The 27,067-nt window shown below is 37.7% G+C and overlaps 1 protein-coding gene across 5 annotated transcripts in view; it reads right to left on the bottom strand.

Moving 5' to 3' along the window:
• PLCH1 (phospholipase C eta 1) overlaps positions 1 to 27,067 on the bottom strand; it is a 128,003-nt gene that overhangs the window by 21,262 nt on the left and 79,674 nt on the right. For all 5 annotated transcript variants that reach the window (XM_034439165.3, XM_087872555.1, XM_087872556.1 and 2 more), the window contains 9 exons: positions 24,745 to 24,838; positions 17,645 to 17,848; positions 16,969 to 17,089; positions 15,780 to 15,951; positions 9,405 to 9,512; positions 7,262 to 7,423; positions 4,016 to 4,084; positions 2,801 to 2,895; positions 1,832 to 1,932 (listed from right to left, as the gene is read on the bottom strand). In XM_034439165.3, coding sequence (XP_034295056.2) covers positions 1,832 to 1,932; positions 2,801 to 2,895; positions 4,016 to 4,084; positions 7,262 to 7,423; positions 9,405 to 9,512; positions 15,780 to 15,951; positions 16,969 to 17,089; positions 17,645 to 17,848; positions 24,745 to 24,838 — 1,126 coding nt within the window. The remainder of the gene's footprint in view (positions 1 to 1,831; positions 1,933 to 2,800; positions 2,896 to 4,015; positions 4,085 to 7,261; positions 7,424 to 9,404; positions 9,513 to 15,779; positions 15,952 to 16,968; positions 17,090 to 17,644; positions 17,849 to 24,744; positions 24,839 to 27,067) is intronic.

Genomic DNA, 27,067 nt, shown 5'->3' with positions numbered 1-27,067 from the left:
TTTTATACCAGAAGAAAATGGCACATTGCAGGAATGAAAAGTCACAGAACTTGTAGCCAATTAGAATGTTTTCTAAAATTGCCTATTATTATATCAAATGTATAGGCTAGCTTTTTAAATCAACTTAATGCCTGAGAACCGGTAGTGGCGACCACAGGTGGGCCTGCCCACTTGTCCCCGACCTATGCCGTCCTATTTAGCCACGTTTTCTATTTGTGAATGAGTTTTAATGTTTTTAATGTTTTTAATTTTTAAATGTTTTTTATAATGATTTTAAATGCATTGTGAGCCGCCCTAAGTCTTCGGAGAGAGGCGGCATACAAATTGAATTAATATTAAATATTAAGCCGCACACGCAAGCAAAACGCATTTATTTATTTGTTTCAATTTATATACCGCCCTTCTCCAATAGGACTCAGGGCGGTGAACAGCCGAAATAAAAACAGAACATACAAAATTTAAAAACAGTTTAAAATGATTAAATATTTTTGGCCGCGATTTAAAACAAACCCAATTTAAAATCAATTAAAATTTAACCCAAAACTGTGGGATCAAGCCAGCATGCACGGAAGGCGCACATGTGAAGCGAGCGTGCGCTCACATTTTCGGGTGTGGCAAACCGGTGGTAAAAATATGCGAAACCCACCTCTGAATATAATTGATATGTATTTGACCCATTTTACTATTCTCCCATCTCTTTGACAATAACAATCAGAATTTCTCAAACATTCTTATTAATTAAGACTGACATTTCTTAATGCTCTCTACTCAGAATGCCTTGTATTAAAATTCCCATGAGGCACACTTGCTAGGGTATATGGAAATCAAAGTATGACACATTTGAAATCAATTTAATTTATTGCAGAAATCACAAATATTCTCATTAGCGGTCCAAATTCTGCTTATACCTGTTGCAACATCACAGCATTACAAAGTCACTTCTATGTCAACTTTGGCCCATACTGGCATCCCTGATTGCTTCACAATGAGTGAAAAAGATTTATTAAATTCAGGTTCAAACGATTATTTTTCGTCATTTTGTCATGAATACTGCATGATTTTTTTTTTTAAAGATTCCAACATTAGTTAGTCATTGCTCTGGGAGATCTCATAAATTGAACATATTTTATATTCCAACCCAATAATCTTCATTCACATTTTATAAGGCTGGGGATAAGATGTATAATATTCTAAGCAATTCTGAAATGGGTAAACTGATGTCTTCCCCCCCACCCCACAATCTCCTATCTAGCCTGCAACCCTGATCTCTAAAGGAATCCTATACATTATATGTATTAAAAGGTCCAATTCTTTCAAGACCAAACATGATCAGAAAGATGTTAGCACCTGAGGCAAGTATTATCTATAGGACTATAATAACTACAGAAAATGTTTTTTGGACTTAATCCTTCAAACAACCACTGGAAGCCTCATTTATCCTCTGCTTGCATGAATGAAGGTACTGATGTGATAGAATTATTAAATGCCATCACATCATATTAAGAAACTTTTTCACAGGTTTCCATATACAATAATAAACATGCCCACACATACACATACACACTTAAGGAGTGTGGTGGCTCAATGGTTAGGATGCAGTATTGCAGGCTAACTCTGCCCGCTACCAGGAGTTTGATCCTGATTGACTTGGCCTTCCAACCTTCCAAGGTCAGTAAAATGAGCACCCAGATGCTTGGGGGCAATATGCTGACTCTGTAAATCACTCAGAGAGCGCTATAAAGTACTGTAGAGAGGTCTATAAGTGCTATGCTATTGCTATTAAGCACACAATACTAATTTGTTCCTTAATATAAATTACACACCACCTTACCATCATCAATTATGTCTTGAGCTGCCACAGAGTTTGTGTACACCACTAGATCAGAAAGGTCACGGCACAGCTTCATCGTTTTCCTCCGCCGAGCCAAGCGGCTGGGAAAAGAAAGGATTTTTCAAAAGGTAAATGGAATTATAAATTGATCTCTCTGTCATGAATTATTTTTCCCATCATGCCCAAAAAACTAGTGTGGTAAGCCTATCATTCTTTCTGATGTGCAAAGAGGGGAACAGAAAAAGAAGAGGAGGAAAAAGGGAAGGCGGAAAAAGAGACGTGTTGAAAGATGAAAGTTGGGAGTCCCTGAAAGTTTTCAGGGACTCCAATTTATTTTTTAATCCTTCATTTCAGCCCTAAACCTTTACATGTGCATGCCTTCTACTTAGGTGTATACAATGAAATTAAAGAAAGCTGGATACATATCAGTTACCTTATTTTGGGAAGGTGTGGTAGAACATGGTCAGGATTCCCAGAAGAGAGGGAGTGCATTTCAGAAGAGCAAAAAAATAGCAAAGTTTGCCTGGGATGAAGAGTTAAGACTGCTCATCCCCAGGAGTTCCCAGAGTATACAGTATGTTTAATGGTGCAAGTGGTTTCTGCTTTGGTTTGGCAAGACTTTGTTTATAAATGAGTAGCAATAAAGAAAACTGCTTAGAAGAACCTCAGTATATCTTTCTTCTTGGTTTTGAAGCTTGACATAGGCAAGATAAATAGGAAGCTTCTTCAATGCAAACATACGTGAAACAATCATAGCTTATGTATTACGTAATGAGTTAAGACATGAAGCATTATTGGCTTCTATTTCATTTACAACTGAATAGATCCATATTCTACCCTGCAGTGTATTGCTGCAATTCTTCATTTCTTAAAAGGTAATCACTACATATATTGCAAGAGAAGTGCACTTTAATGTATGGCCTCTATTTAATATTTTACAAAAAAACGGATGTGAGTATTGTTACTAACCTGTATAATTGTCCAGATTCTTTTCCAGACACATTTTGTTGAGAGTCTTCATCATCGGATGTGCTGTGTGGTTTGGACTTGGATTTAGCTGCCTTCTGTTTGAGAAGCCAAAGTCTTACTTAACAATGTCCTCAATTATACAAAATGGGTTGATACATTTATCTTAATATAATCATGGACTATTACTATATGGTAAATCCTAGGCAACTTTTCATGATTTTTTAACTTTTGTGAGAGTTTGATGATGTACTTTGATCAGCAACTTGGTAATTTGTGTGCCACAAGCTACTTTAAGAGAAAGAAAGAAGCAGACAAATCTACACAAAACAAAACAAAGAATCCCACTTTGCAGCCCAGATGTTTAACTAACTGTATGTTTTCCTTCCTCTTTCCTCTGTCTAAACACTTTGTATTCCCTGTCAACAGGCTGTATAAATTTGTCTATTCTCAAGCTTCAATACTTTGAAGATTGGAGCTATATTGATTATGAAAGTAGTGACATAAGAACGACTACCACTAGCAAAAGTCTAAAAAAAAATGTAACATTTTACCCATGCTACCTTTTGAAAGGGCATCTGCTGAAAATCAATCTGGAGGACAGTTACAGATATTTTTATAAGAAACACCTTCAGGCTAGATGATTCTTTTACCACTTTGTGAAAAATCATTCAAACCAACATTTTTTTTAAAAAAATGAAGTGGAGACTTCGATATACTCACAATTTCCAGTACAAAATCACTGGAAAATCTTTATCGTTACAAGGTAATAAAATCTAAATATTTAACGCTTAATGTTATGAAAACTCTCTCATTTCTCTAAGGTTATTAAAGAAAATGTTCTGTTTTTCAAAAATGTATGAACTGAAGTTTTACCTAATAATCACATCATAGAATAGTTAGAAGCCGATAAGTTTCACCAAGTTCACATTTTGAATTACCAGACAGATTTGGATCCTGTCAGTAGGCTAATATTTAACCCTAACTCCCCAATCATAAACAAATATATTCTTGGAAGCTGCAGCTTTTCTTTAGGCCCATCAGTATTTCTTAACCTTGTCAAATTTAAGATGTGTAGATTTCAACTCAAAATTCCTCAGCTGGCATGTGTGAAGTCCACCTATCTTCAAGTTCACAAGGTTGACAAATGCTGATTTAGTTGGCTAGTACAGAGGTGGGGGTCAGGAGAAAAGGATTCATAGTCAGACCACTGCTTACCTTATGTTTACCAAAGGTGCCCATGAGCTTACTGTGGGATTTTTTATTAGTGTCCTTCAAACTTGAATTCTGTGGAAAAACAACGAATTCATCAAAAATCATTTTCTAACTTAATTAGTTGTAGGTATTTGTGTGTGTTTTGTGTGTGTTGCAGAAGATCACACTGCATTTGGATAGTGATGGTTTTGGACACTATAGACAATGTAGAGAAAGAACAATCTTGCCTGGGCTATTAGAACTATACCAAAATCTATTTCAGAATGGAACTTATTTCCTTTCTTGTATTTCTTGCCCTAAAGCTAATTTTCAAACTTAATCTCATCTCTGGCTTATACTAACATAACATAAAGAGTAAAAAAAAAACACACACACACACACACAAAACAACCAGATACTAACTGCAAAGAATTCTCACTTACTCACAATAATAATTTTAAGATCTATTGAGACTTCATAACCATCACATCTGATTTGAATTCCACTTTACCCACACCTTCTAAATATTTTTCCTGTCCCCAAAGAACAGTTCTTCCCATTAATTTACTTATATGGATAATAATTTTAGTTCCTTTTCTTTTAAGATATGGCTTTTCTGCCTTGGTGAGCTTTTGATCTCTGATTGTCTCATTGATGGCACAAGCTTGAGTTCCAGTTGTGTGACTCTTAATAATAGCTTCTTAATAAGCTCATTAAGAAGTCTATGCTTGGTTGTTTTATTTTGTTGGGTTATCTTAGTAATACCCATGGAAATGAAAATATGTAATATAATCAAAACTGTTTCATATTCATTTCATCAGTATCTTCTCAAAAGTTATTAGCTGGGTATTGTAGATCAAATCACATATCCCTTAAATCAAGGATTACAGTATAGTTGTAGGAGGGAGGACAAAGCATCAACAGCAGGGGTGAAATGCTACCGGTTCGGGCCGGTTTGCCTGAACCAGTAGTAAGAAAATGCTTAAAAAAGTAAAAAAGAAAAGTTCTGACAATCAGCTGTACGACAATCAGCTGTGCCGCATGATTTATATTCACGCGGCACAGCTGTTCCCCCCCCCTGGCTGTTCTACTTATCTTTGCAGACTCAGAAAAGGCTTCTTAGCTCCTGTGGTGTGCATGCGAGTAAAGTGCATGTTTGGCAAAGCGCGCATGAAGCAAACCAGTAGCAGATTTCAGAGCATTTCACTCCTGATCAACAGCCAGATATTATGAATAATAATATTTATTCCAAATGAGATTTTATAATTTTAAGGTAATTTTAGCAGATATTAGATTACACTAGGATTTCAACTGTCTGAAAACTATGCATTCTTATACTTTTCAATCCCAAGGCAAAGAAACAACAGTGTAACAAACCAGGCTGAGCACAGCAATAGGAGTAGTCATAACCGGTACTAGCAAATCTTCATTTTATTGCATAAACAACTATATGCTATATTATTATGCACAAAAATAGAGATTCTGTATATTATTTAATTTGCTATACTGTGTTTCCCTGAAAATAAAACCCTGTCTTGTATTTTTTTGAACCCTGAAATAAGCACTTGCCCTTATTTTTGGGGAGGTCTTATTATTTTGGGACGCGTGGAGGAAACCAGAGGAAATGGCGGGGACCAGTTGCATATGAGTTTAAATATTTTCAGGGAGGGCCTATTTTCGGGGGGAGCTTATTTTAGTGCATGCGCTCAAAAGCCTATTAGCCTCAAAAGGCTTATTATATCTTATTTTAGGGGAAACAGGGTATATTTGTAAATCATAGATACATTCAGTAAATAAAATTACCTACAGAAATCTAATGCTCCCAAAACATTGTTTTGTACTCAGACACTTAAATCAAGTCAAACCAAATATTACCCAGGAGGACAAATCAACCAATCCTATCATTTGACATTCTGAGATAAATAGGAAAGGCAAGAAAACAGAACCGGAGTCATAGTTCTAGCCTATCTGAAATTCACACAAAAGAGACTCCCTAGGGTCAACAGCTTGATGAAATGTGACAGTGTTTCTGTCAGAACATGCATTCATACAGAGCTGAAAAAGGCACTGAGATACATTCCCTCAGCTATTCACAGTGCAAGTTGTTTCCATTATACAATATGTGGCCTGCAACAGGAATCTATGATCCATTCACTTTTTGGTGAAGAACAAGGAATGATTTTTCCCTGCCATTTTCTAGACTTAGCCAAACTTTTTACACTAACCATTAATTCCAGATATTCATTTCCAGTTTAGGATGAAAATACAATGTGGGAATTTCTTTACTAATACATACTCTCAGTCAAGTCACCTACATTCTTCACACACTACTTGGAAACTCCAAGGTGGCACCCAAGCATATAAAAATAAGAGTATAAAGGAGAAAAGCACATATACATGTGACCGAAGGATATATTCACACTGAAACAACAATACTTTGAGTGAATGAATGAACAACAATACTTCAACTGACTTAAAGTCCAAGAAGGAGGGTGTGGATGTATTCTCCAGAGCATTTGAACTAGTAGGTGGAAGTTTTAGTGTGACAGATCCAAACTTGAAATAAGGAAAATCCTAAAAGCTCTTAAAGCAACGGAACAGCCTGCCTCTTAAAGTTGTGGGGCTCCATCACTGGAAACTTTCAAGATTTAAAAAAAGATTAACTAGCCATTTGCACAATACACAAACTCACCATTTTGGTATTCAAAATAATAAGAATTTTTTTAAAAAAGCAAGTTCTGGTTTCTGGGAAATAAAAAATAGAATCATAGATTTACGTCATCTAGTCCAACCTTCTGCTCAAAACAGTCCAGTTAAAAGAAATGAAGTCCAACTCTTTTGATTTAGTTTTTCTTTTGCAGCAAAAGTTCTTTATTTGGGAGAAACAGTGGAAATAATGATCATTTCTCCCTTTTTAAAGTAAGTGTCATTTTTCTTGTATGTAGTTTGTTCTAATGGTTAAGGCACCAAGCTAGAAAATAGGTGGTTGTGAATTGTAATCCTGCCTAGTTGGGCGACCTTGGGCCAGTTACAGTCTCTCAGCCCAACTCATCTCACAGAGTTGTTGTTCTGGGGAAGATAGAAGGAGGAAGGTGATTTGGGTATGTTTGCCACCTTGACTTATTTGTAAAAATAAAAAGGCAGGATACATATAAATACATGATGAACGAAATAGCAGCTATTTTAATGTGACTTCTGCTTATCAACTATAAGTATATGTCAGAATAGCAGCGATAGATATTCCCAGAAGAGTAAGAAAAAACGTCTTACCGGTTTAAAGTTCACATTTAAGCCCTCATGTGTTGCTTTTAAAAGTGCCCTCACAGTGAAGCTATCAGTGTCTTCTTTGTCTCTGATTTGAGACTCTTTGAGTAAGGATTCAAGTTTTTTCCTTATAAAAGACTCTATCTGATGCTCTGTTGTGCCATTGCTCTGAAAGAGATCAATACGCAGCAATACAAATCGTTAACAGATATTTTTTTTTAACAAAAGGCAAATAGAGTTGGGAAATGTATTGACAAATTTAAACAGATTCTTTCTTATATATTCTATTGCCTTTCTTTTGAAGTAAGTTAGAGCAAGAAAATAATTTAACTTTTTTTTCCCATATACAGAATATCTGAGATACCAACTGCTGATATAACAGACAGAAAATCTCCTTGGCCAGGGATGAAATGCTCCCAGTTTGGACCAGTTTGGCCGAACCGGTAGCGATGACAGCCGGTGGTTTGGAGAACCGGTAGTGCTGGCAGCACAAGGCTCCGCCCACCTGCCTGGTCATTACTTCCTGGTTTTAACCAGGAAGGAACCTGTTTTTTACCCTCTGCACATGCGCAGAAGGGTCTGCGCATGCGCAGAGGGTCTGCACGCATGTGCACTTCCAAACAGGTTGGGAAGGTAAGTAGATTTCACCTCTGTCCTTGACCATTTCCTTTATTTCCTTTGGGTATAATCTAAATATGCGGCAGTCTATCACAAATGGCTTTTTATGAGTGCCAAGTAAAAACTAAAGTTTCCCCAATAAATTATCATTCCACTTGATCAAAGAGAATTTGACATTCTTGCAAAGAAAAGATAATTTTGGAGAAATTTTTAGGGTGGAGGGTGATAGTCTTGCACTTCTTCTGTTATAAGGTAGCCAAGGGAAGAATATGAATTCTTTTACCTTTCTCTGTACAAATGCCTCCCAAGCGGTCTGCAACCTTCTTATCTTCTCACCATCTCCTTAATACAATGACATTCATAAAAGAACACTTCCCTTTGGGCTTTCTCAGCAGCAGAGCTCCTGTCTACACTAAGGCTTCTCTTTACCTACACATGACATTTGAGAACCACTTATGGGAAACACACAGCTCAACCAAAATGTTACAGAAAAGACATAGAAAATAAATGCACACAGCAATGTGAGCATTTAGACTTGTATAGTATTCAGTAGAATTGTATCTGGAAGTATAAATTAGAAATCCAAGAAAGTGATTCATTTTACCCTGGACTATGAAATTGGGGTAGGATGAAGTCAGAGATGGAGATGCAAATGCAAATAATAAAGTATAAATGTATATGTCCATGCCTGCTTCCATCTTCATGTAATCTAGACTTCATTGACCAAAGGGCACTTCACTATTTTATAAAATCAAATCAAATATCCACATTTTACATAGCTCTATCAAAGATATGTCTCTCCCTCAAGAGGTTTACAATTTAAATTTTGATGGGGAAGACAGAGCAGGTTGCTGAAAAAAATAAGTTACCCAGTAGTATAATTTATACTTATGCTTATTATTCAGCACTCTGATAATATTTATGATAGGTATTTCATGAATTATTGTGGTTGGTCACACAGTCAATGAGATGTTCAGATTCAATTTGGCATTTTATCCACCTATCGAATCCTTCTCAAGGATCTGAGAAAGATAACTTAATCAGGGTATCTTGTGCAAGCAGAGTCAGATCTAACCCCTTGGATAAAAGACCAACAGGAAATCCTATAGCTGTTAGAATAGACTGGTAAATTGAAAAAGCATTCCAGAAAAGCAATTATAGGTCACTTCCACCTTGCTGCAAAACAAAACAAAACAAAACAAAAAACCCTACTCGGGCTTATCTAGGAAGTCACTAACTTCAAAGACACTTCATTAAGTTAAAGTGAACTTTGGTTCTGGCCACACCTACTTTATATGCCATACATTAAGGGATAATAGGAGCATTACATCAATCAAATTACTATTGAGGCAGTGTGGGAAAATCTAGATTTAAGCCTCCATCAGAAAACATACTAGATCAGGGCTGTCAAACTCCCGGTCCGCAGGCTAGATGCGTCATGAACTGGCCACACCTACGCCCGGTTTAGCAAAGAAGAAAAAAAGTCTTGATTTTTTGACACCCTTCTACTAGATGTAGTATATGGACTTACATAAGAAAAATTTAACTTGCAGTCATCTTCAATTTCATCAGCACTGTCTTCATCAGAAACCTCTCCTTCTTCAGCATCTGCACCAAGACTATATGGGAGTTTTTTACCCTGCAAATGAAAATAATACATTTTTAAAAAATATTTAATTTCTGATATGGAATTCAACTCTTACTTGTTCAGCAAAAAAATAATAGCTTATGATATATGTACATTAGAAATCTAAGCAGATCCAATGATATGTACAGAAGCATCATATGAAATTATTACTTAGAAAATTACGATAGAGCAGATACTAATGTCCAGTTTTATTCCAGTAGCTTTTAAATAATGAATTTTTCAATGTTCTCCTATTCTCTGTTATCTGTTAAGTGTCTGTTAAGTGTCCAATCACACTTGGACAATAAAGAATTCTATCTATCTATTCTATCTAAATAAAAAAAAAAAACCAGACCCTTCAGTATATATATATTCAAAGTAATCCTCTACTTAATAATGGATAATCCTGTAGATTCAAAAAGATTTTTGTCCCAGAGCATAACTTTAAGTGACTGAAGATACCACCTTTTCTCCATGCTAGTTTTTCAATCACTTTTTCAGAATCTCTTCCCATCTAAAGCCAAGTTACATATTCTCCATGGCATATAGAACAGCTGTTTCTAGGACCTCTAACTGAGCATGGGATATCACATACTTGCATGCTTAACAGCATAGTATAACAATAGGCTTGTTTTATCGGACCAAAAATAGATTAGATCCAGGGATGTGTATTTGAGTCAGATGCCTCCTGGGAAATTCATTAGCAAAAGATGAATATAACATGTCATCCTCTAACTAGTTTTCATAGTCAGAATTCAATATATAGCCATTAATGACAAATAACCTTTTATCTTCCATTAATTTATCTAATCCTATTTTTAAAAACTTTCTAATTAGTGGCCACAGTCTTGTTTTTCATTACAGAACAAGCTGACACATTTGAAAAAGTATATCTCTTTCATTGCTCAGGCACATAACTTTATACACTTCTAGGTGTATTATCATACTTTACATACTTTGTTTTACTAATTTAGTAGCATTTGCTAATTTGGATACAGTCAACAGCCTAGAGTTCTACCCAACTGTGATAAATCAATCCCATAAAAAAGGAAAAAAACCATAACTGTCTACCAAGGAGCCTTGGTAGTACAGTGGTCTAAAGCACCCTGTTATTAAGATCAGCTGCCTGCAATTATTGCAGGTTCGAATCTCGCCAGGCTTATGGTTGACTCAGCCTTCCATCCTTTCTAAGGTAGGTAAATTGAGGACCCAGTTGTGGGGGCAATAAGCTGACTTTGTATAAATATACAAAAGGATGAAGGCTATTGCTTAGCACATTGTAAGCCGCCCTGAGTCTCCGGAGAAGGGCGGCATATAAATCAATTTTTAAAAAAAAAACTGTCTAAAGCCCTCAAAAGCCATAATCAATCTTGGGCTGGGAACTAAGTCAATACAAGGAAATTTCCAGGGCACCAAAGTGCTCTGTGAATGAAGCAACTTTAAAAATGATGTAACTCAAGACTATTCCTACATCTGCACTGAATCTGTAATAAATAGGTCTCTCTTCATGAGCACCTCTTGACAGGGTCTCTGCTCAATCATAGTTTCTAAATACTTGTTGGTTAAGGAAACAAGAAGTGGTTTAACATTAAGTTTCCATCAAATGGTTGTGCTTCATTTTAGAACTCAATAATTCAATAAAGTCTGGAAACCCCATGATGAGGGACTGATGAGGGTACATCAAATCACACGTACTGGAGATTTCTGAAGTGTATTAGATATACTGAACAGACAGGTCCTCACTTAATAGAAAAAAGGAAAGAGTTAATGTGTTTAGGCAGTCTGAGATGGTCCCCTTGGTTAAAACCAGAGTATAGACAGAGGGAACCGAATAGATAATGGTGGTAGGGTATGGTAAGGGTTTAAAGTCAAAGCAGTTGAGTTTACAGTAGTTGGAGTAGCAGTAGCTAGAGTAACAGTAGCAGTGGGGAAGAGTGGAGAAGAATGAGTAGTAATTAATAGTGTGAGTACATGAGCCTTGTGGGTGTTGTTTAGGAACCTGTTTTTTTATTGGCTGTTTTGTGATATGAGCCACCAAGCTGGATGTAGTTGAAAAGAACCCATGACAGGCATAATGATAAAACTACAATATAGCCTTGATTTATAGTTCTAGACTCCCCATATTTCTTTTTCACAGTCGACACAGCTATTGAAAAGGATGCCAGGATTTAACAGCCGACAAGAGTAAGAAAGCCTTTAAGAAGTAAATTCATGGAGAGCTTAGCTCTTCATAAAATCCTTTTCCACCGCCACAACCTGATCCTCCCTGAACAGCCCTTTATAACAGCTTGTCTTTTGAGAAAAGAATGGGTGGCTATTTCCTACTAATCTTTGTTGGGCTTTTTTGTTCTGTGCTATGAGAAGGTTAAGGTTAATACCAAAGAGACAAAGACAAGTGGTGGCCTCTGACAGCCCATATAGGCAAGAAAAAAGAGGACCATTAAGGAGGTGCACAGACCATGCAGCTCCCTGTAACAGACTGGTGATTTGCAGCACATTTTACTATGGGATTTAAAGGTGACCTAAGAAATCATTATTAGCTAAAAGTACCTTCTGCACTTCCATCAAAATGACTCTGAATGGTACTTCAGTCACATGCTGTAGTAGCCTTTCAGAAGCCAAGACTCACAGATATAATCTTTGGCTACCCTTCATTCAAAATTTTTAATGCAGAACTTCCTAAACATATGATCTTGGAAATACATTTATCAGGATTAGAAACTGGAGGGGCATACTTGTCTGAATGAAAAACTGGATGAAAATGATTCCCTTTCAACAGCATGAATGAGCAGGATAATAGTCTGTTAGAAATGTGTTCTCTAATCAGCCTCTATTTGGCTTACTGCTCGCGAAGTGACAGGGTGAGTAACATCTCAGCGTGAGTAATAAACAGCTTTTCCAAAACTTTTGCCTGAATGTAGATAAACTGCTTCCACCCAGGTCAGGTATAAGAGGCAAAGGCTCCCTTAAGTTCAATTCCTAATGACTGCATGAATCCAATCATGCAGTTTTGTGTCAATGCCTTCTGCTGGCTTGGTTCAACTTCTCTGCAACAATTGAATTAACAGAAATTTCATATCTAAAGCCCTACTTAACTGCCAAGGCTGATAAAGTAACTTACAAGCTTGTAACTGATAAAGGTAAGTGAGATACTGCCACCAATTGAAACAGTTTTAAGCACAAGGCAGAAAAATTATATACAGTAATCAATCACCCAAAAACTATACATCTAATAGAGCAGGGGTGTCAAACTGGCAGCCAGCGGGCAGGATGCATCACGCTCGGGCCACTTCCAACCTGGCTCCGCAAAGGCAAAAAACACCATGATACGTCACGTGACGTCATGTGACTCAAATCGAGTTTGACACCTGTGTAATAGAGCACCAAAGCTGCTAAATGAAATTAAATGGCTAAATGTTATGAACAACTTCAATCCATTCCTGGGCCAATCTCAAACTGTTACTATTTTAACATGGCTTCAAAGGCTCCTATATATACTGTACTTATCTGGATCTTCAGATTACTCTGAAAAATCAGAACAATTAATCAGTGGAAAAAATTGCCTCCAGACATTGTGGCTGCTCCAACACTGAAGGTTTTTAAGAAATGGTATTGTCTGAAATGATATAGGGTTTCGTGCTTGGACAGGGATTTGGACTAGAAGATCATCAAGGTCCCTTCCAACTCTGTTATTCTGTTAAATCTGTTAAATTTGTTAAATCACTTTCTGTACCCCTCTTTAGAGAAACATTTGTCATGTGCATACAAAGAGTTGCATTTTCACTAATGGCACATCTGTAGAATGGCTCCTACCATAGAAATGCATACCTAATGTAGTGTATAATCTTTTCAATGGCAAGGTAAAAGTTTATTATTTTCCCAGATTTTTAAATGACTCCTTAGACTGACACCCAAAACTAGTCACCGTGAAAGACTTCTGACATTGGGGGATGCTAAAGGTTTTAAGCCATATATGTATGGTGTGAGTTTAAACTATGTTCATTGGAAATACTTTATTATTGATTCCTATACTGAGCAGGGAGTTCAATTTGGTGGCCTACATAACCGCATCCAACTATGATCTCAGCTACATTTTTTTAATATTGTGCTGCATTTTTATTGTTCTTTTTATATGCTACCCCAAGAAACTTAATTAGATATTCTAACAAGGATTATATTACACAAACATGCTAGAAATCAATCAATCATATAAATCAAAACAGTGAGGGAAAAGCAATAAATTATATTTATAATCTCATTTGTATTATAGGCTATTTGAGACAAATAAATGGCTAACTGAAAATTATGTGCCAGAACTCTAAATTATTTGATTTTTCGTGTATCAAGCTTTTGTCTTCATAACTGAACAATGATGGATTTAAGTGTCCTTTTCCATCAGAGAAGCAGTTATGGCTACTTTAAAAAGCGGTTTGTACATGTAGCTTGCAAACTTAGTACGGTTATTTAGGGCAGCAGTGTGTTACTTACAGGAGCTGATTAACTGAGATTTGGCAAAGCATTTTGTTAATAAAAAGTATGACTGAGATTGATCTTCAGGAAATTAAACCTGCTTGTTACAAGGTGCGCTGATCTGACTCATCCAATTTTGATTAGTTCCAAATTCCAATAAAAACGTACTGTTCTACAGAAGATACTGTCCCCCTTATTTATTTATTTTATGTCATCTTTTTATCAGCACGGCAATAGCACTTGTACTGAGCAGAATCACATGAAATAGAAATGCACCTAGTCAAATGAAAGACACATTCAGGAAGCACAGATCTGGCTTGGGGTTCACTGAGTCTATAGTGTTCCATTTCACTCCACTAAAGCCTCTTCTTTAGAAGTATCAAAGGGCAGCATCTCGTGGAAAGATTGTAGTGTTATAAAGTTATTAGATATAGATAGCGCACTCCCACAAGACAGAATTCAGAAGAAATATAAAAGTCTCTTCCACAAAACATAAAGAGTGACAGTTTGGTGGTTCTGCTTTCCACCAGAGTTTTCCCTAGTTTGGGTATCCTAAAATAGGAATGGCGTTTTTTGCCCGAAATTCCAAAAGGACATTGTCCATTGTTGAGAATTCTGGAAGCTGAAGCATCCACATCTGCAGGGTTGGAGAAGGCTACTACAAGGATCTTAATAACTGGTTAATCTAAGAGCCAAACAAGGAAGCTACAGGTGGCTTGGAATAGTGGAAAATCTTTACTGTTTTTTTTTCCAGTGGGTATGTGCATTGACCATCATCATTGTCAATCATGATTTCATACTGTATATAAATTAAATATATTCAAATATAAATAATAACCAATAGAATCTATTCATCCCAAATACTGTATTAAATGATACAGAAATTCTCTTATTTTGAATAAACACTTCGATTAAATGTTGTCAAAAACATTCATGTCGGGGATCTGATGCATTGGCAATTCAACTTTACCTAAATGAAAGTATTAATCTGGAGATGAGAGGACCATGAAATATTAACAATGAAGTAATTAAGTATTAACAGCCAGCTTCAAACATGTGAAAGTCTTCTATCTACTTACGTCTTCTGTTTTACCTACAGGAAAGAAAGATCTATTGTGTAATGTTTTGAAGAGCAGAAAAGGAAATTGTAAGGAAGCAGAATTTTTTTTAACTAAACTTTGGGAATTTTTTTGTCATATAACTTATTCAACAGGGAGATATATTACATTGGGTGATGATGGTATCTCCTTCAATAGCAATATTCAGCAGAATATGGATATCTGTTTCCTATGTATAACAGAGAAAGGATATTGAACTTGATCATGGATGTAAAACGTACAACCTTGGGCCATACACAGCCCTTCAGTATCATTCTCACCCACCCCACCCTCCTTCAAAGATTTCCTGATAAGGAATAGGTTAAAAATGTCAATTCTTTTCTTTCTTTTGCATTTTCAGGACTGGAGATTTAAGAGTCTCCTAAATGAATATCTGGAGACTTGCATATGCTTAAGATTTGCTCCTTAAAACCCTCCCAAAATAGACCATGGTATTGCTCACTTTTGAGAATGGTCCTTGACACTTTACAGACACTATTTAGGTCTTCGGGTTAACAGAAAAACCCCAGGATCCCTTCCATTTTAACATTCAAGTTATTTAGTTATTATAGTTACTCACACATGCACACACACACACTCTACATGATTCTGGAGACATCTTATCTGTAGACAGAATTTGAAAAGAAAAACAAAGCTAGATATAAGATTAAAATTACAGTTTTCTAGCAGGCTACTCTTTGTCATTGTTTACCTTGACTAGAATTTTGCCTTTCAAGCTCTGAGGACTTGGAAGTTGTTTGAGATCCCCAATGTTCACAGAGGTCAAATCTAGCTTGTCACCAAAAATCTCCTTGAGGTACTGGGCAATTTTCTTTTGCTGTTGAACATTACAGTGATTTTCAATAGACAATATAATTGGAAACCTAAAAATGAGAGGGAAATCATTTTGAAAATATTAAAACCACTTCAGGGCAACACTATTTTTTAACTTCTATGAGTAGGGAGTTCCCAAAGAAAGCAATCAATCTACCAGTTGTTCACTGAGGGCAGAAAGATACTAATAGATAAGAAAGAAAAGGAAGAATTATTCAACTTCTCTTTTGGCTTAGTCTTCTTCAACAAGAAGATGTGTGTTGCAACAAATAATTATGAGGAGAAAGATAAAGGACAAGCAATATTAGTAGAGAATGACTAACATGTAGTCCAATAATGTATATTTATTTAGAATTAATTTAAATTTCAGGAGGCTGATGAGTTACATCTTCTAATACTGAAGAAATTTTAATAAAGGACTAGCAAAACTTTTATATATTAGTTCTGAAAAATCCTGGAGTAGTGGTAGTGCTAGATGACTTGAGGGAGACAAATCTTCCCCATCTTCAAAAAAGGAGAGATGAAAGATCCAGGGAACTGTAGATTTGTCAAATTTCTAAAAGAATGTCATACAGAAGATCAAGATTTCTTCTCTTTACCTTCCATACTGCAGGACAAGGAATAATGGATTTCACTAAAGCAGATTCCAATTTGATAGAAAAACTCCCTAAGTGTGATCAGTTTTGCAACTTTCTGACGAGCAAAATGGGGAAGCCAGATTCACTTAACAACCATGTTTCTAACTTAACAACTGCAGTGGTTCACTTAACAACTGCGGCACAAAAGGTCATACAATGGGGCAAAACTCACTTAGCAACTATCTCCTAAGTACAACTCAGTAAATTGGACACTTCTCTTATTAAAATGAAAAGAAATATGATTGAGAAATAAAATTTGCTGTAATTTTGAAGAAAAAAATCTGTTATCAATTAAACACGTTACCATATATTATTTACAAACACAGTAATGAAAAGAGATTTGCACAACTCTCTTTTAATTGATTACAATATTGCATAAAATTCACAGACCAGAAGGTATTGTTTATATACTGAATGTACTGTACTTACTCATTCTTAGTAAAGGCATTTTTGTTTATTACATCTATTACATCTTTAAAAGGTATTTTGGAAGTAAGGGTGTAACCATGATGCACAACTGGTTCTCCATCTGGGCCATCCCAGCAATCAACTATCAAGATAAGAACATTATATGTTAAATGAATATTTTGCTGATATTTTCCCTTCCAAGTAAACAGGCTCAGAGGAGATCAATGCCCCAAGCATATATTTGGCATTTGAAAATGCTATTCAACAAGTGGACATTCTCTTATTACATGCATCAAGTCTCATCTTTCATAATCTATAAAGCTCATGCTGGCAAATGATTAAAGCTGACAAGCTATTATTATCGCACAATAACAGCAACAGTTTTGCTGGAAAGAAAAGTACCTCAGAAGTACAAGTGAGAATGCTAACCAACCTTTTATTTAGAGCTGTATATATCAAAGTATTAATTTTTGTGCTGTATTTTCAAATATTTATTTATACAGAAGCATAAATTACTAGCATTTGATCATATTCTCCATTAAATATTTTGTATGCTTTGAGAGCAGGCATAGAACAGAGTCATTGGACGTGTATGCACATATATGGAATTCCTGTCTGGAGGGAACTAATTTTACATATTCAGTGTAATAGTGGAAACTCCACAGTAATAGACCACCAAGTGAAATAAAGAATACACCTTCAAGACATCGGCAGCCATCTTGTAAGACTCGGGCATACATCTCTACTTTAGACTGAGACAGAAGCTGGTCTCCAGTTAGATATGTGTTGTGGGAAGAAGCAATAAAATAGTTGCAAAGAGGTTGATCCATATCCTGATGTACCTCGCTGTGCAGTGGATTGAACACATCACAGGCCGGACTGCACATAAAATTGGTAAAGCCTGTAAAATTAGAGAAAATAGCAAAATATGGAAAAGTTGTATATTAAGCACATAAATTTAGACCATTCATGAAGGAGTAACAACATAAAATAGAAACTATTCAAGAATCATCACTCAGATACTTTCTTTCAAATGTCATTCTAGCATTCCCCAAATGGATACTGTTGAGATCACTTGCCTTAATGCTTCATACATTTTGATGCATAATTATAAGTCACTAATCACTTCCATTCCATCAGTAAATAAGCCAAAACTTTTAGATACACATCCAAATTCATCCAAAGCATATTCAATGCTGAAATGCTTTCCTTGTCTTGTCTATGGTCTGTTAAGACCTGAATCTTACAAGGCAAGAGCATTAGCTATTTTAGAATTGGAATTTATTTGACAGCATTTCAAGGATTTAGAAATCACAGCAGAATTGTGGCAAGTGTCATACATTATGACTATTGATCTGAGGTATACTGTTCATTGGTTGTTCCATTCTAAAAGCAGGCAGATGGAAATGCTTTGGATCCAAAGCGGCATGCTCTCTGTAGCTGTTAGCAGTTCCTTAAAGGAGATATCCCTTTTATTGGGGTCTCTTACTAGTCATTCAAGATCAGAAATATTAATACAATTGAGTTAAGCAGCCATCGAGGTGGTGGGTGACAGGGTGGTGCAACACAGGTGCACCATCACCAATGTGGTAACATTTCCTTTAATCAGATCCATCTTTTCCAGAACCCACAAGGTCTTCATACAACCTCAAGGAAAACCATATTTCCTTTCAGCATAGCTGGCGGATATGGAAAGGGAAACCACTTCAGATCTGAATATTGCTCACTTCTCTTCTGTTCCCATTCATGTCCTATTCATTTCATCATCAAAGAGTCACTTGATGGAATTTCCCCTTCAACTGCAAGAATTAGCTAATCTCTTTGAAGAAATAATTTTTAATTAAACATGCCAAACCAATAGACATACATTTGTTTCCCCAAATTTCCTAGTCCCTTAACATTGAAATATAAGCTGGCTCATCATGAACATAGCAATGTCACACAGATGGTGCACAAAACTAATTTAAAACTACGACAAAGCACAACAAAGAATGTTCTTTCTCCACCAACTCAGGAAGCTCAAACTGCCCAAGGACCTGCTGATTCAAAAAGAGGGCTGTGAAAATATCTACAGACCTCTCACATCCTGGACATAAATTGTTTCAACTCCTACCCTCAAAACGACACTGTAGAGCACTGCGTACCAGAACAACTAGACACAAGAACAGTTTTTTCCCAAACACCATCACTCTGCTAAACAAATAATTCCCTCAACACTGTCACTAAATCTGCACTACTATTACTATTAATCTTCTCACTGTTCCTATCACCCATCTCCTCCCATTTATGACTGTATAACTGTAACTTATTGCTTGTATCCTTACGATTTATATTGTTTCCTAGTATGATTTGATTGCTTATTCTTCCCTATGACTATCATTAAGTGTTGTACCTTATGATTCTTGACGAATGTATCTTGTCCTTTTATACATCAAAGACAAATTCCTTGTGTGTCCAATCACACTTGGCCAATAAAGAATTCTATTCTATTCTATTCCAAAAAAAAAAAAAAAAAAAAGACAAAAACAAAAGACCAGGCAGGTTTAAAGAAAAGTTTTCCCCAGTTCAAACTGAGTATAGAAATTATTCTAGTCAAATAGAATCTTAGTTTTTGGTCTTTTTTAATGGAAAATAAGAATACAAGAGGAGAGAGAGACTCAAGCAGAGCAACAAAAGAAAAAAATCAGTAAGGCTTTGGAGGTTCCAAAATGCTTAAGCTTATATATTAACCTTCTTTTCAGATTGTTTTCTCCAGCCTACCAGAAAGGATGTTTGTGATAAAAAGAAAAAAAGAAAGTCTTACAAAGACCCTGGAGAGCTTTGTTTTGTCAATTTTGATGTGCAGTTTCAGGCAAGATGGCCCACACTGTCTAGTTCCATCTATCTATCCATCCATCCATATATTTTATTCATTCATTCATTGATTTCATTCATTCCACAAAAACAGGTCATCATCCTTAGTATGGTAACTTACTCAACTGCCATCAAAATTAATTTTCATCTTTTAAAAACTGCTTCCTAATGCTCCTCAAAACAACGTTGAGTTTAACAATGTTAAACTTCTGATCTTTATCCCAAGAACAAGATTAAATACTAATGAGATATTTAAAAGGATGGAGTCTACATACTAACCAAGCAGTCAATCCACACTGTTTCACCTATAATAATCCAAGTGTTTGCATTAGGAAGCTAAAATGGGTATAGGCAGCACCTTATTAGTTAAGCAATTTTCCAGATGACAGGTGCACCCATGAAAATTTTGTTTGGGTTTAGCCTTTACAAAATTGGATAAACAGAAAATTAAATAATTATAAATAGGTTCAAAAGGAATACCCTTCAGGGTCAGCTGCATTGAGCAGGAGAGATGGGATGGAATGTGTATCATGATGTATACCTGTGACCTACTTTCTTATGTCAGAGGCAATGATGCAAATTGGAAAGGACAGGACTACATCATGTCATCATTTTTTTGACCTGCTACAGACATTGCTGACCAGCCTGAGACATTTTGATGTTGTTGGCATTCCTTTAAACCCAATACAAAGTAGACAGTATTCTAACTTGGCTTAGTTTTTTTTTTTATTACAGTGTAACTAATTTAGATTTAAATTTAGATTTCATTAAATTTTTATACCGCCCTTCTCCTGCTGGACTCAGGGCGGTGAACAGCCAAGAATAAAAACATCACATACAAAATTTAAAATTTTTAAAAGAATTAAACAAATTTTTGGCCCAATAAATTTAAAACACCCCAACTAAAATCAATTTACAGTTAAAAATATCTAAAAATATTTAAGGGGGGATTACGCCAGCCCATCTTGATGAAATAAAAAAGTTTTAAGGGCACGGCGAAAAGCACGGAGATCTAGTATCCTACGTATCTCCGGGGGCAGGTCATTCCAGAGGGCAGGTGCTGCCACAGAGAAGGCCCTCCCTCTGGGGGGTTGCCAGCCGACATTGTCTAGCTGACGGCACCCTGAGGAGTCCCTCTCTGTGGGGGCGTACTGGCCGGTGGGAGGCTATCGGTGGCAGAAGGCGGTCCTGTAAGTACCCAGGCCCTAAGCCATGGAGCGCTTTAAAGGTGGTAACCAACACCTTGAAGCGCACCCAGAAGACCACCAGAAGCCAATGCAGCTCGCACAGGAGGGGTGTCACATGGGAGCGCCCCATCGCTCCCATAATCCCCCGCGTGGCCGCATTCTGCACCAGTTGGCGCCTCCGGGTGCTCCTCAAGGGAAGCCCCATGTAGAGAGCATTACAGTAATCCAGGTGGGAAATGACGAGTGCCTGAGTGACCGTGCGTAAGGAGTCCCGATCCAGAAAGGGACGCAACTGGCGAATCAGGCGAACCTGATAAAAAGCCCCCCTGGCCACGGCTGTCATATGCTCTTCTAAAGATAGCCATGCATCCAGGAGGGCGCCCAAGTTGCGAGCCCTCTCTGTGGGGGCCAGTAACTCGCCCCCAATAGCCAGCGATGGCACCAGCTGGCTATATCGGGATGCCGGAAGCCACAGCCACTCGGTCTTGGAAGGGTTGAGTCGGAGCCTGTTTCTCCCCATCCAGACCCGCATGGCCTCTAGGCACTGGGACATCACTTCAAGGGCATCACTGGGATGGCCTGGGGTGGAGATGTACAGCTGAATATCATCAGCGTACTGATGGAACTCCACCCCAAAACCACGGATGATCTCGTCCAGCGGCTTCACATAAATGTTGAACAGGGTGAGAAGACTGACCCCTGCGGCACCCCACAAACAAGGCGCCTCGGGGTTGACCTCTGCCCCACTGCCAACACCAACTGTGACCAGTCAGAGAGATAGGAGGAGAACCACCATAAAACGGTGCCCCCACCCCCAACACCTCCAACCGGTGCAGCATGATACCATGGTCGATGGTATCAAAAGCCACTGAGAGATCTAACAGGACTAGGATAGAGGAACAACCCCTATCCCGAGCCCTCCACAGATCATCCACCAATGCGACCAATGCTGTTTCCGAGATGTACCCAGGCCCGAAGCTGGGCTGAAGCGGATCTAGATAGACAGCTTCATTCAGGTACTGTGGAAGCTGTCGCGCCACCACACTCTCAACAACCTTCTCCACAAAGCGAAGGTTGGAGACTGGACGGTAGTTAGCTAAAACAGCCGGATCCAGAGAGGGCTTCTTGAGGAGAGGCCTGACCACCGTCTCTTTCAAGGCAGAAGGCAAGACGCCCTCACTCAAAGAAACGTTAATAATCCCCTGGAGCCAGCCTCGGGTAACCTCCCGGGAGGCCAGCACCAACCAGGAGGTACACGGATCCAATAAACATGTGGTCACGTTCAGCTGTCCCAGAATCCTGTCCACGTCTTCGGGAGCGATAGGGTCAAACTCCTCCCAAATGACATTCTCAAGACCTGCCTCCATCATCCTGCCTGTATCCACCCAGTCAGAGACCAAGCCTTCCCGAATCTGAGTGATTTTATCATGCAGATACTGCACAAAATTCTCAGCCCGACCCTGCAAGGGATCCTCCCAGATGGAGAAGGGAGCGGGTCACATTAAACAGGGCGATTGGGCGATTATCTGCAGATGCGATAAGAGCGGAAAAATAATTACATTTTGCCGCTTTTATCGCCATTAGGTAGGTCTTAATATGAGATCTCACCAGTTTTCAGTCAGATTCGGAATGGCTGGTCCTCCAACCGCTCTCCAGGTGTCTTTTCTGGCGCTTCATCTCCCTCAGCTCCTCGGAGAACCAAGGAGCCAGGTAAACTTGGTGATGGGTCAGAGGCCGCAAAGGCACGACTCGGTCCAAAGCGTCAGCGGCCGCCCTATCCCAGGCGGCCACCAGCTCTTCAGCCGAGCCGTGAGTCAGAGCCTCAGGGAATGGTCCTATAGGAGATCAACCCTAACTGCTCTTTAGAAGGCCAGATCCTGAAGATGAAACTGAAATGAGAAGGAAGGACTCACTGGAGAAGAACTTAATGCTGGGAAAGATAGAGGGCAAAAGTAGAAGGGGACGACACAGAACAAAGTGGCTGGATGGAGTCACTGAAGCAGTCGGTGTGAGCTTAAATGGACTCCAGGGGACAGGAAGGCCTGGAGGAATGTTGTCCGTGGGGTCGCGATGGGTCGGACACGATTTTGCAACTTACAACAACTAATAATTTGTGTAAATCCCAAAATATGTTGCTCAGTGATAGGGCTGTTACCGAGATTTCTTCATATAATACTGAAAGGAAGCTCTTCTTGATTCTGCAAGAAATAATTATCTTGGACCATCCTTCTCTGTTCAAGAAAATGTTTCCTTCTAGAGAAATGCTTCTCTAAACGCTCAACTGGCTTTTCTCATCCAAATTCACTCGCAACAAGCTCATACTCAAGACTAACACCAAACCTTAGTCTGTATTTTTTTTTTCCTTCCTCAGGTTCAATGCTACAGCTGGAGTGTGGTGGCTCACATGGTTAGGACGCTGTGGTTGGAGGTTAGCAAGTCTGTGTTCGAGACTTGAGTGCTCCTGCATGGTGGGGTAAGCTCCCATCATTTTCTCCAGCTCCTTGAAAGGAGTCTTTACAGGTATCTCCCAGGCAACAGTGATGTCATTGGCTAATTCTTTCAAACTGGAAGCACCTTACATGATGCCTCCAACACGAAAAGGAATGCTACAACTCCAAACATGAGGGAAAATATTTTGGATCACTGCTGAATCCATATGCCAGTCTATCAATTTAAATCCTGGGGGAAGTGAACCAGTGGTGGATTGCTCCCGGTTCTGTCTGGTTCTTGAGAACCGGTAGAAAAAATGGTGGGAGGCTCCGCCCACCCGCACTGATGTCATATTTGATGATTTGCACATGTGCAGAAGAGTGCGTGCGCACTCCCATTTCAAGCCAGTAGTAAAGGTAAGTAGAACCCACCCCTGAAGTGAACTTGAGGTAGGATATTTTCAAGACACGGGTAATAACATGCTTCACTCCAAACAGACACCCTGATATGAATTGCTAACAAAGTGGTTTCTTCAAATTATTGGTGCCCCTTCTCCATTTCTAGGTTCATCAGGCCAATATTTCCTATATAATTTCCAAGCATATTCACTAAATAATGTGAGAACAACTCACTACTATTATTTGCCATTTATTTAAAGGAGGCAAAATTATAAACTATAGCATTTGTTATTTATAGAGTGCTTTGCAGCTTTCAGTGCAAAATAACCTTTATAGCATTTGGATACTATAATTCCAGTTTAACAGCTAGGAAGTGGAGGTTGACAGAAAGTGACTTTTGCAAGGCTATAGATATTGAGCTCAAGACAACCTTAATTTGAACTGATACTATGTAAATTAAAGCCTATTTTCTCCATCTGGCAGACACTGGCATTGTTCATTTTTTTATGTTAAGTCTTGAAATAGAGAAAATTAATTATAACCCTTTTTGTTCTGCTTAAATACTACTTCAACCAACAGTCACTTACATTGTTTTCTCTCCTTGTTTCTAATTAAATCTAAAATACCATTCTAAAGAATAAGACTAGAAATGAATTTCAATGGAGAAACAAACTCTGTCTCATAACAGCATCACATTCTGCATTATTCATAGTCTCATTTATGTTTTCCATCATTAATTAAAATGCTAATAGACTGACCTCTCTTTTACATACTGACATATTAATCTAATCTTTCTCAAAGCAGCGCTCTTCATATGTTTTCGAAGTACAATCTCTGCAATCACCTGCTAGAATAGACAAGGATGAGCAGCATGATGGGAGCTGAAATCCAATAGCATCCAAAGGAACTGAAATGCTAAAATATATTACCTTCTATTCCCAGAACATTCTGGTTCTTGTTTTCTTCTGAAACCTCGAATTTTCTTATGATGTCTAAACAATACTCTGTTGTCACAGTATTCATCTGTATCAAAGACAAAATTGATATATATTTTTGTTTGCTTTCTGAGAAAAAGTGACCTATATGTCAAAGTTTAAAATCCCATGGTCATACTTGGTGTGCAGTCAACTCTAACTGCAACTGTCAGGATTTTTTCAATGACCTTTTACAGTACTGAATTGAAAATTATATATGTTGTTTTTGTAAAAGCATCACAACTATGCTTTAAATACTGCAGTTAAACAGTGAACATAACTAAAATCATGCATCTCTCTGGTCCAAATTGTATTTTTTCCACAGGATTTATGGTACAATAAAGCCTATAAGCCAAAAAAAAAAAAAAAAACCCACATAGTTTTGTAATTCTGCAACAGATGTTTCCACATGTATATGCAAAGAAAGAACTATATATAGCTGTGTCACCCAGCATAGAGATAAACAATTTTGCATGGGTACCCATTCTCTTGTGGAAATTGGGGAACCCAAATGTTATTCATGTTGTCTACACCATAAGAAACATTAGAGTCATTTTTCTAGATACAATTGTCCCAGTTTAGTAACACTGTGCTTATCACTTTTCGACTCAACTCGTGAGATAATATCAATTACACTTTTCAGTGCATTGTAAATTACACACTCATAATACCAGGAGAAGAAAATAACTGCATCTCAGTGTGAACTGTAAAGTCCTTGATGTTCTCTGAGTTTGGTTGTTTGCTAGCAGACATTTTGTTATTAAGCTGAGTTACATCTTTAGGGGTAGAAAGGAGTGGGGTTTGCTGTCTATTTATATTTGGTATTTTACCCTATCAGTGTTAGAGAGAAAATTCTGGTCACACAAACTACCTAAAGCTCTCAGAAATATCTTAAGTAAATCAAAAGACCCAATAGCCCAAGAAAAAAAAATAGAAATCATCTAAAGACTATAACAGCTGCAATATAGGAGACAGACAGACAGAAGGCCAGTACAGCACATCCATGAACACCACCTAGCAACTAGCTGTCAGAAGACGTCATGAAAATTGCTTAATTTCACAACACATGGACAGAACTAACCACAGTTTCAGCTGGGAAACGGTGAGCACCCTAAATCAATCTCAATCCAGAATTAGTAGGGAATTCCTGGAAGCATGGCACTCAGACAAATCTGTCATCAACAGACACACAGAGATAAATAAGATCCTCATACCATTCAAGAGAGAATGTTGTTTTCTTATTAAAGACCAGAGCACCTCCTCACCAACAATCAACAACCAGATAAGCAAGGATTAACACCAGATAAACAATGAAGAAGTAAACAACAGTCTAATTAAGGATCTGTTAAGAAGAAAACAAAATCTCACCAACAATGAGAGCTAATGTATAGAAACAGGGAGCAAAGTCCATTCTTTTTTAACACTGAATATATTACCTGGTCTGGTAGCAAAATGTCTGCAAGCAAACAACCAAGCTCAGAGAGCATCAGTGATTCCTCCCACTTACAGTGTAATCGCTATGAAATAACCCTAGCACTACATAGGTATTAAAGCTAAACTGAATTTTCTTAGATGAACAGCAAAATGTGAAATCTCCAAGAATAAAATAAAATTCTTTATCAAAAGTGTTCCCTGCCATCTTCCCTTGAGGAGGAGGAAGAAGAAGACATTACACTGATACTGTTTCAAAGGTGCTTTTTCAAAAGGCAACTTGTCTGTTTTTTCCTTGAGGAAGAAGAAGACATTTTGCTTCTCATCCAAGAAGCTTCATCGCTTCTGGCAGAATGAATCAATTCTTCCATCATCTCCTGCCAGAACCGATGAAGCTTCTTGGATGAGAAGCAAAATGTCTTCTTCTTCCTCAAGGAAAAAACAGACAAGTTGCCTTTTGAAAAAGCACCTTTGAAACAGTATCAGTGTAATCTATTAATTCATTCAAATTACAAGCCACTTTATAACAGTGGCTCCTTGGGCAACATACAAGATAAAACAAGTCAAAATTAAAATTCAAAACTGCAATAAAATGCATTCAGAAAGTGAACAAAAAAAGAAAAACATGTCGGAGCAAATAGCAAGGAGAGACTAATTCCCACCAAGTCCCTATCCATGATTTCAATGTCCTCATCTACAACTGAATAACAGAGTTAGAAGGGACTTTGGAGTCTTTTGGTCCAAACCCCTGCTCAGGCAGAAAACCCTATACCATTTCAGACAAATGGCTGTCAGTCTGATGAATGTTGTCGTTGGGCTAGAAATTCTAATGTATCAAAACATATTT

Source organism: Pantherophis guttatus, chromosome 6 (genome assembly GCF_059756535.1).
Source record: "Pantherophis guttatus breed Tessera chromosome 6, ASM5975653v1, whole genome shotgun sequence".
Lineage (NCBI taxonomy): Eukaryota > Metazoa > Chordata > Lepidosauria > Squamata > Colubridae > Pantherophis > Pantherophis guttatus.
Note: the sequence above shows the minus strand (reverse complement) of the source record. Positions and strands in the feature narration are given on the sequence as shown.